Source organism: Spea bombifrons, chromosome 3, assembly GCF_027358695.1.
Source record: "Spea bombifrons isolate aSpeBom1 chromosome 3, aSpeBom1.2.pri, whole genome shotgun sequence".
NCBI lineage: Eukaryota > Metazoa > Chordata > Amphibia > Anura > Pelobatidae > Spea > Spea bombifrons.
The window spans coordinates 52,427,822-52,439,103 of NC_071089.1; the positions used below are offsets into that span (position 1 = coordinate 52,427,822).

The window sequence follows — 11,282 nt, forward strand, 5'->3', positions numbered from 1 at the left end:
TTAATTTCCTAAAAAATGGTTTATTCACTAAAGGGGGAGAATGCTTGTGTAGACTTTCATACAGTATAATGCAATGAAGTCTACAATAACTATTCTCCGGTATGTATTTTGCGTAAATAGGGCTGGAGATCTTCACCAACTGATGACTCTATAGTGAATTCACTCTACTGTTTAGTGGCGTAATCCCATTTTTACACGCCCTTTATATCATGGTTTAGGTGTCTGTGCATTCTTAGGATAAACCTTACAATCTGTAAAAAAAAATTACCATTTCTGTTTGTATTTTGTCAAGTTCTAGCATACAACATATTCCAATTAGATTTTTATCTTTAATGTGACTTATTTTGTATGAAAAGTTTTAAAAAGTGCACATTTCCCCATTAGTATGATCTGTAGTTTCTCCTTTCTCTATTTCTTTGTTTGAACACAGACAATTATGAATGAGGCAAAATTCTGTATGATTAAAGAATTATTTCTGGGAAGGGTTTGGGCATTCAAGAGTACTAGGAATGCTGTTACAAAAGTGTTTAATTTGATGAGTAGACGAAGAACAGCACGTTTACGTGTGTTATAAGCTTCTTCTTGTTTTAACATTGAGTTGCATTCTATGCCTACATTTTACCTTTGGTCTACCAAATTGATGATAAACGTATAGACACATCCAGGTTTAACCAAATGTTGAAATATTACACTCTAAAACGTTTTTGTGCTTGTAGCGTTCTTGTGAAATTCATTATAGGATCTCATGGCTGTGATGTTCCTGTTGAAGATCGGGAAGACCCTTACTCCTGCAAAACTCTGAACATCAGTAATCCAAGTATGAATATATATATATTAAAGCAAACCATAATCAAACCTTATAGCAAAGCATAAAGTAATACTTTACAGCCCTTCAATATAGTAATATAGAACATGATTAAATGGTTTTAAATTGAATGTCTATTCAAAAAAAGACATATCCAGAAGGTAGAAAATCTATAAATTGTTTGTTTGTGCAGGTTCTTCTTTGGATTCTATGGAAATCACATCTGAGTTTGTCAGATTTGCTATACTAGACTTGCTTGTTTTCTGCTAAATTCAGCTGACAGATTTAATTTTATATAATTTCAGTTCTGAAGCAGGAGATCGAATCTTTCACCATACCAGAAGCTGTTGGTGTGCTTACTGAACACACAGTGGTTAATGTGAATTTCCGTGTCCTTCACCCTGTGATAATCACCCGGCTTGGAGTATTTCAGCATGACAATATTGCAGGCTTCCAGAGGAATATAACTGTAAAACTTTTTCAAGCAGAACATGAGGTATAAATAACATTGCTATATGATGATGTTTAGAAGTATTATCATTTAGGCACCCTCAAAGTTACCTTTAACTTTAGCAAGGTGACTCAAGTTAACATTTTAGAAATGGGTAAATATGGGCACTTTGATTTTGTCTATTTTTGGATGAAGATATAACTGATTTAAGTTTGTATAGGTTAAGACAGAACTTTCCGTGTGATGTGACTGACCTTATCCATGTCCTGTTGGCTGTAAAAGAACGTATGAATGTTCCCTTCAAAGTTACATCAGCCACTCTTCAACTCCTTCACCCCTCCCCAACATCATTCAGGGAAATATTCTATTAACAAATTGTTTCATTGAGACATAAATATTCAAGCTAGCAAGCCTGCTGAAATGCGTATCCTGTGAGACCGTTTTTAAATAGTTTTCATTTTTCTTTTAATAGCTTCCAGTGGGATAACAGGGCAACCAAATTTGCCTATAAGCAGCATGAATGCCACAGGGATTCTTATGCTGGTGCAGTTGCCAGCTGACTCAATTTGCTTTGGGCACGAAATACATATTACTTCCTCTTGCTAACTAATCATCCTTCTGTTCTATTGTTGCGTTTGGTTCTATTCAGGCAAAAAAGTGATTGCCTAACCCTGCCATATGAACAGCCTATAAAATAATATTTTGTGGAGGGGGAGTGCAGCCCTTGTTCTTCAAAACTCGTTAGCAATATTTAGTTTTGGGGGTCTACATGACAAATACTTATTATAAGTAGTAAATTGTCTCCTGCTTCTATATTTGTAATACAAGATGTATTTTGATAAAGTGGCCAATTAACTTACTGGAATTAATGCACTTCTTGTTTGTTCTGTTTATAATTTTCATATTTCTGTCTATGCAGGAAGCTCTATTTAGTGCTCGTTTTAGCCCAGCAAGCTCTGGTGTACAGGTGAATAGGATATGGTACAAACCAGTGGAACAATTTATATTACCAGAGGTGAGCTTAGCTTTAACTAAGAGTTATATAAAACAGAAGCATATTGTTTTATTTTTCTTACTTATTCTTTCCCGCAAGAATATAACACTTATGGCATAATGCGTCTCAAATTCAGCAGTGGTCTCGATTTCTTTGTTCATTCACTTGACTTTATCCCTTTGATACATCTGTGACATGATTTCACTTGACCTACTTTTTACATCTCGATTTATATCTCAAGAGACTACTAACGTTTCTTGATGGCTTCATTCTGTTAACTTGTCATTTTGAGTATACCACCTTTTTATGAGATCATGGCTATCATTTTTCTCTTAACACTAAATTTATAGTATGCTTAAAATAATTGGTTGATATTTCATTTGGTATTCACGTATACTGTTGTAGAGTTTTGAAGGCACAGTGGTTTGGGAAAGCCATGATGCGGAAGGCTTAATTTCAGGAAACGTGCACCACGTAATTGTAAACGATGGAGGTGGAATACTCAGGCTTACAACAGTAAGTAACTGACTGACATTGTTCTATCTATCCTATGTACTAATACTACAAGTAGGCCACTCTCTAGGTGTTACACTTCCCTTTATAATGAAATTGTAAATTGCTAAAAACCCTGAGGTGTGTAGCCCAAGGAAGGCCAATGGTTTAAGCTTGTTTATTTCTGCTTTAATGAGTCTGTCAGATGCATGTTGATTTACAAGTAATGAATTATGCCTTCTGTTTTTAATCAATTATTTTAAGTTTGATATTCCTAAAATGCCATGAGATGTGTTTACCTCAAGTATTATTTTATTCCCATCCAGTTCACCAGCGTTAAACTCTTCCCGCTGTTATCAGTTACACTCGATGATAAAAAGGGTATTTATTTTAGGTGTATTTAATTGTGCTTGCTTTATTGGGGCCCCTCTTTCAGATAAATGAGAGGTGCCCCATTAACAAGCACCACTTGAGGTTTGTGGCAGCTTCTTCCTTGAAAAATAGAAAAATCTTCTTGACTCACACTATATTATGTTGCACTGTTATACTGTCACAAGTGACATTAAAAGTCTGTGCTCTGTATTTCTATATATACACTCACTGGCCACTTTATTAGGTACACCTTGCTAGTACCCGGTTGGACCCCCTTGTACCTGCAGAACTGCCTTCATTCCTCGTGGCATACTTTCTACAAGGTGCTGGAAACATTCTTCAGAGATTTTGGTCCATATGTGCATGATGGCATCACGCAGTTGCTGCAGTTTTGTCGGCTTTGCTTCCATGATGCGAATCTCCCATTCTACCACATCCCAAAAGTGCTCTATTGGATTGAGATCTGGTGACTGTGGAGACCATTGGAGTACAGTGAACTCATTGTCATGTTCAAGAAATCAATTGTGAGCTTTGTGACATGGTGCATTATTCTGATGGAAGTAGCCATCAGAAGATGGGTACACTGTGGTCATAAAGGGATGGATATGGTCAGCAACAATACTCAGGTAGGCTGTTGTGTTTAAACAATGCTCAGTTGGTACTAAAGGGCCCAAAGTGTGCCAAGAAAATGTCCCCCACACCATTACACCACCACCAGCCTCAACCGTTGATACAAGGCAGGATGGAGCTATACTTCCATGTTGTTTTTTATGCCAAATTTAGACCCTGCCATCTGAATGTTGCAGCTGGAATAGAGACTCATCGGTCCAGGCAACGTTCTTCTAGTCTTCTATTGTCCAAGTTTGGTGAGCGCCTCAATTTCATGTTAGCTGACAGGAGTGTCTGTAGTGACAGTTGGACGGTAAAAGTACTTGCCATGTGTGAGCTCATCTGCACAGCACTTCTTGATACTAGACACAACCAAGACGACCCTGGTGTATTTACTAAACCAGGGGTTTGTAGTTTAGGCCAAATATTTCCACTCAATTACTATATGTAATAAAGGCCTAAACTCAGTAACCTTTCCCGGTAAGAAGGGCTGAGCTGGTCCAGCATAATGCATAGTTAATCTGGGTATGTACATGGGTTAGGTATGTTAGATAAGCTTTCAGGACCCCAGAGGTCTATTTTTTATGAAAAATTAATTGGTGTTCATCTTATGTATGTTGCTTTCTGGGCTGCAATTTCATTCACATAAGACTACATATAGTTACATAGGCTGAAAAAGACATGCGTCCATCAAGTTCAGCCTTTCTCATATCTGTTTATTTCTCGCTCTTGATCCAAAAGAAGGCAAAAAACCCAGTTGTGGCTCTTTCAGATGTTGGACAAATTCGGGGGGAAAAATTCCTTCTTGACCCCACAATGGCAGTCAGATCTCTCCTTGGATCAAAAAGCCATTTCCCCTTAATTTAAAAATTATATCCCTGAATATTATGTTTTTGCAAGTATACATCCAATTGTTGTTTAAATGTCTGTACAGACTCTGATAAAACTACCTCTGCAGGCAGAGAATTCCATATCTTTATTGTCCTAACCGTAAAAAACCCTTTCCTTTGCCTTCTCTCTTTGTGAAATCTCTTTTCCTCCAGTGTAAATGCATGATCGCGTGTCCTATGCTTAGTCCTGTTTATGAATAGATTTCCACACAATGGTTTGTATTAGCCCTGAATATATTTATATAATGCTGTCATTTCTAGGGCTGAAACAACTAATCGATAAAATCGATAATAATCGATAATGAAAATTGTTGACGATTTTCATTATCGATTATAAAAAAAATTTTTCTGAGCAAATGCTCTGAAAAACTCCTCTCCTTATATAATCCGACCTCAAACAGAGATCGGATTATAACACTAGAATCCAGATCCCTCGCAACGCTGCAGGGGACCTGGATTCCCCTCACTGTCAGACGGTGGGTGTCCGTGTGATGCGCGCAGACAACTTCCGCCTCTCCTCTCCACTATGAAGCTGCAGTGAAAGTGCCTGTCAGCAACGGAGGTTCACAAGACACCAGGGAGTCGGGAGAGAGGCAGAGCGGTGTATGGGAGGGGGGAGGAGGCAGAGTTGTGTATGGGAGCCACTCTGCCTCTCTACCCGGCTCCCTGGTGTCTTGTGAACCTCCGTTGCTGACAGGAGGCAGAGTAGTGTTTGGGAGGGGGAGGAGGCAAAGTAGTGTATGGGAGGGGGGAGGAGCCAGAGTGGTGTATGGGAGGGGGCAGAGTGGTGTATGGGAGGGGGCAGGGTGGTGTATGGGAGGGGGGAGGAGCCAGAGTGGTGTATGGGAAGGGAGAGGAGGCAGAGTGGTGTATGGGAGGGGGGAGGAGGCAGAGTGGTGTATGGGAGGGGGGGAGGAGGCAGAGTGGTGTATGGGAGGGGGAGGAGGCAGAGTGGTGTATGGGAGGGGGAGGAGGCAAAGTGGTGTATGGGAGGGGGGAGGAGGCAGAGTGGTGTATGGGAGGGGGAGAGAGGCAGAGTGGTGTATGGGAGGGGGGAGAGAGGCAGAGTGGTGTATTGGAGGGGGAGGAGGCAGAGTGGTGTATGGGAGGGGGAGAGAGGCAGAGTGGTATATGGGTGAGTTATAGTGGTATATGGGGGGGTATAATGAATTTCAGAGTAGCAGAGTGCTGTATAGGGGTGTAATGAATTTCAGGGAGGCAGAATGGCATATCTGGGGGAGTTATAGTGGTGTATGGGGGGTATAATGAATTTCAGAGTGGCATATCTGGGGGAGGCAGAGTGGTGAATCAGGGAGTATAATGAATTTCAGGGTGGTGCAGGGCATTTATGGGGGGCGGAGTGGCATATCAGGGTACACAGTGGCATATAGGGAGGTATAAGGCATAAATGGGGACGAGTGGCATATTGAAAGTTATAAGGCATATCAGGGGGCACAGTGGCATATAGGGGGTATACGGCATATTGATATTAGGCATATCAGGGGGGCATAAGACATATCTGGGGGTAAAAGGTATATCAGGGGGCTCTGTTGCATACCACTTGCATATAAGGAGTATAAGGCATATCGGGGGCACAGTGGAATCTCTGTCATATAGGAGGTATAAGGCATATCTGGGGCAGAGTGGCAAGCTGGGGGTCAGATGTGCATAACTGGGGCAGTTTGGTAAATAAAAAAATATAAACAAGGCTTTTTTCTCATAGTTTTTATTAAATATGAAAAATAGTTAACATATGAATTACCGTATATTCCGGCGTATAAGACGACTTTTTAACCCCAAAAAATCTTCTTAAAAGTGGGGGGTCGTCTTATACGCCGGGTACTTACCAAGCCGGAGGTTCCCACGAAGCCACCAATCTCTCTAATCACTAGGCGCCGGCTATTGAGGCCGAGCGCAGGGATGCCGTCATGTCCCGGCGCCCGGCATCAATTGCCGGCGCGTAGTGATGAGGGAGCAGGGAAGCCCGAGGTCTGGCACTTCAGACCTCGGCTTCCCTGCTCTCTAATCACTAGGCGCCGGCTATTGATGCCGAGCGCAGGGATGATGTCATGTCCCGGCGCCTAGTGATTAGAGAGCAGGGAAGCCGAGGTCTGAAGTGCCAGACCTCGGGCTCCCACAACTGGATGGAAGAAAGAAGACAGAAGATAAGGTAAGAGATAGGGAGAAAGGGGGGAGAAATTATATATATATATATATATATATATATATATATATATATATATATATATATATATATATATATATATATATATATATATATATATATATATATATATATATATATATATATATATATATATATATACATATATATATATATATATATATATATACATATATACACACACACACACTGGTGTTTTTATATATATATATATATATACACTGGTGTGTGTGTGTGTGTATATATATATATACATATATATACATATATATACACACTGGTGTGTGTATATATATATATATATATATATATATATATATATACATGTGTGTGTGTGTATATATATATATATATATATATACACATATACATATACATGTGTGTGTAAAGGCAGGGGTGTGTGGTGAGGGCAGTGTATAAATGTGTATGTATGGACAGGCATATGTGTAGATATATATATATATTATATGTGTGTGTGTGTGTGTGTGTGTGTGTGTGTGTGTAAGGGCAGTGCATGTATGTATATGTCAGCAAATCAACCAGCAAATCACCGGTAAGGTACATCGATTGCCGTGATTGGCTGGTTGTTGTACGCTGGGTAGAGGGGTAGTCTTATACGGCGAGTATAGTCCAAACTCTATATTTGGACTGTAAAAGTTGGGGGTCGTCTTATACGCCCAGTCGTCTTATACGCCGGAATATACGGTAATATTTACTAATAACTTTGTATTAAAACCTAGTTTGAGAAACACTGTGTTTGGGTTCTTGTAGCTTTTATTATGTCAGTAAAATAAGAAGGTGAATAGAGAGAGGCCATTGCGATAAAGAGATAAAAGTGTAAATTGTACGTTTTTTATTACATTATTTTAAATTAAAAAAAAATTGCAATTTTTTTATCAGATTAATCAAAAAAATAATCGGCCAACTAATCGATTATTAAAATAATCGTTAGTTGCAGCCCTAATCATATCCCCTCTGAGGTGCCGTTTTTCTAAAAGGTGTGGTGTTACCATTGATTTATAAAGGGGCAAAATTATATTTTTATCCCGTGAATTGATGCCCTTTTTTTATACATGACAATACCTTACTGGCCTTAGCAACTGCTGACTGACATTGCACATTGTTTCCTAGTTTGTCTTCTATAACAATTCCCAAATCTTTATGATTTGTTGTTATCCCTAATTCACTACTATTTAGGGTGTAGGTTGCTTGTGCATTCCTTACCCCAAAGTGCATAACTTTGCATTTATCTACATTAAATTTAATTTGCCGTTTGTGTGCCCGGTCCCCCAGTCTATCTAGATCCCTCTGCAGCAAAGTAATATCCTGCTCACATTGTATTACTTTACAGTTTAGTGTCATCTGCAAACACGGAAACATGACTTTCAACGCCTATTGCAAGGTCATTTATAAATATGTTGAATAAAATTGGTCCCAGGACAGAACCCTGAGGAACACCACTTACCTCTTATGACCAGCTTGAAGATGTACCATTTATCTCTGTACTCTATCTGTAAGCCTTGTTCTACCCAAGAACAAGAATTTGCATTTAGACCAATTTCTTTCAGTTTGAATACTAACCTATTGTGCGGAATCGTGTCAAACGCCTTGGCAAAATCCAAGTAGATTACATCCACTGCCACACCCTGATCTACTAGACTAGACTCCAAGAGATCTCTTACTGTGTTATGAGCCTTCCCAAGGCGTTTACCAATTATGTGTTGGCACTTTCTTCTTATGATCATTGTCATAAAATTATACCTTACATTATGCAACAGATTATATCAGCAAATAACCACATGTTGGTCTAGTGTTTTTAAAGACTAACTATTTAGTTTAGTTATCCAACATGGCATTGACACTTTACGCTGCTTTCCGTTGTTGGTTTAGGTTGAAGAAGGACTATTGCCATATGAATTTACGGAGGGTGTCGAAGGCATTGCGGGAGGCTTTACATATACAATTCATGGTAAGCTTGCTATTCATGTATTGTATCATTATTTTCTACTTGTACTACACAAATGATTCATGTAGCAGTTAAACAACATGCTTTTGGTTGGCATTTCGTAATTCATGGTGAAGCTACCATGTTAAATGTTCTGTGAAGTTACCTCCTTAGAGGAGCGATTTTACAGGCTCAACACGCAGTCGCTGGTAAACCGTGTTCTCACAGGCAGCTTCAGGGAAGGGGGCTGTTTGTTGCTTGGACCCCCATAGAAGTGTGGGGACCTGCCACGACATTTCCCTGCTGCCTGATCGCTCCATAAGAGTGACAGTGTTGAATGATCATGGCATTTTAGGGGTTAATAAAGAAGACTAAGCGGAATCCTATGCTTTTACAATATATGGAAAATACATTTTTGATGTTGTGGTTTGCAGACCTCACCCTATTTAAGAGGGGAGGCTTTAGGCTTTTGTGTGTCCTAAATAGGGCATCTATAATGGCAAAATGGGCAGCTGCTCCTTGTGCCCACAACGACCACGTGGCGAATGCCTGTGTGGAAGAGGTTGCATGGGTCACCTGGACCCCCTAGGACTTGGATGACTCCTGCAACCAGGCCATGCGCTGGGAGGATAGAAGACTTCACTGTCTCCTCCTAAAACGCAGGGTCAGCTAGTACTTCTGTTTCTTTGTGGCTTTTTTTTTGGTGTTGGGGTGGAGGGTGTGACTGCATGCTACTGAACAGGTGTGTGAGTGTGTGGGGGGGTATCTGGCGTGTGTCAGCAAATGCTTGCCCAGGGTAAAGTTAATGTTAAAGACGGCTCTGTTTACATGGTGGTATTACCAAAAAGACAAAGACATTTAACGTCATGGTAGCCGGACAAGTAATTGTCTCTCCACTTACATATTGCATTTTCCCTCCAGAGGGTGACACTCTTTTGCAAAATCTCCAGACTCGTCCAGAGAGACTTCTAAACCATTTATCTGCACTTGAAAAAGAGGATGCCTTATTGCAGGAGGAAAGCACAACTTTTCAAGATATTATTTTTGTTCCTGTAGTAGACACTTACAGAAGCGTCCCTTCTAAACTGCTTCATTTCTATAGCTGGTAAGTGGTTTGCTTTTGCCTCGCTATATTTTAGGTCAAAAAGTAATAAATATAATTTCTAATAGTAAAAGAATTTCAATAACCAGAAACATTTTATGAATAAACCTCACCTCATACATTAATGAAATCGTTACTTGTTGTTTCAGGACAGTAGAATTTACAAGGTTTGAGTTTCTGTTGAAGACTGATGATGACTGTTACATCGACATTGAAAATGTGTTTAATATGATTGAACAGAAGAAGTTAGAAGCTTCAAACACATGGTGGGGAAAGTAAGTATGTGTCATTTTGACATACCATAATATGCTTACCAAAGTAATTATTCTTGATTTGTGATATGAAAGGTTTGAACCACAAAAAAAACTTTTGACAATGGCTTGACACCTAGAAACACATGAAAAACTAAATCAACAGTAGAGGAAAACTTGTTAACATGAGAGGGTTTCTCCACTAAACTGTGATAATTGTGGAAAGTTGGAGTTTCCACTTCACCTTAGATTATGAAAGACCTGTTGCAATACGCCTTTCTTGCAAATAGGGTTAGCTTAGTCATTACATTTATTTATGTGGTGCCAGTAGATTATGTTGCACAGTTAGAATATGAGGTAGTGAAAATAATTTTAAATGACATAAAACACTTTACCATATAACGGTACAGAAAGAAGAGAGGGTCCTGCTCTTGTGAGCATACAATCTAGTTGATGATTGAAGGGGGGAGTAAGACGGTAAGAGAGGACTGCTTGGATGAGTTGATTAATGCAAGAATGACGTGCAGAGGTCGGTCTTGCAGGTGGCTTTATTAGTATGCTGGCTGGAGGAGGAAAGGTGATATGCTTCTCTGAAAAGGTGGGGTTTTAGAGCGCTTTTGAAATTTATCATACAAGGAAGAGTCTGAAAGAACGGGGAGGAAATTCCAGAGAAGTACAGCACATGTACATAAGTCAGAAGAGTTAATGATGGTGGAAGAGAGACACAAGTCATGAAAGAAATGAAGAGGGAGGTTAGTGGTGTATTTGGATACGAAGTGAGAGATGTAGGGTGTTCAGGGTTTTTCAGGGGTATACAAGTCATGGTCAGGAGTTTAAATTTGATTCTGGAGGTATGGGGAGCCAGTAATGCGATTGGCACAGTGGGGCAACAGATGAAGTGAAAAATTAGTCTAGCTTCAGTGTTCAGGGTGAATTGGAGTAGTGAGAGGGAGAGACCAGTTATTAGGGAGTTGCCATAATCCAGATGGGATATAACAATGGAGTGGATTAGTATTTGGTTGTTTCTTGGGTGAGAGAGGGTGGATTTTGAGATTTTTTTTATGGTGGCGTCAAGGCAATGAACTTGGTCTGTTAGGTGGACACTGGAGTTGTCAACAGTGATGGAGATGTCAGGAATTGTGGACTGTGAGGGTATGGCAGAATAACCGTAAACTCTTGAAGATGT

The 11,282-nt window shown here is 39.7% G+C and overlaps 1 protein-coding gene across 2 annotated transcripts in view; it reads left to right on the plus strand.

Annotated features, from left to right (window-relative positions):
• The window catches only part of B3GALNT2 (beta-1,3-N-acetylgalactosaminyltransferase 2), a 34,597-nt gene that overhangs the window by 13,905 nt on the left and 9,410 nt on the right, over positions 1-11,282 (plus strand). For both annotated transcript variants that reach the window (XM_053461195.1, XM_053461194.1), the window contains exons 3-9: positions 717-817; positions 1,111-1,301; positions 2,176-2,271; positions 2,656-2,766; positions 8,689-8,767; positions 9,665-9,848; positions 9,995-10,120. In XM_053461195.1, coding sequence (XP_053317170.1) covers positions 717-817; positions 1,111-1,301; positions 2,176-2,271; positions 2,656-2,766; positions 8,689-8,767; positions 9,665-9,848; positions 9,995-10,120 — 888 coding nt within the window. The remainder of the gene's footprint in view (positions 1-716; positions 818-1,110; positions 1,302-2,175; positions 2,272-2,655; positions 2,767-8,688; positions 8,768-9,664; positions 9,849-9,994; positions 10,121-11,282) is intronic.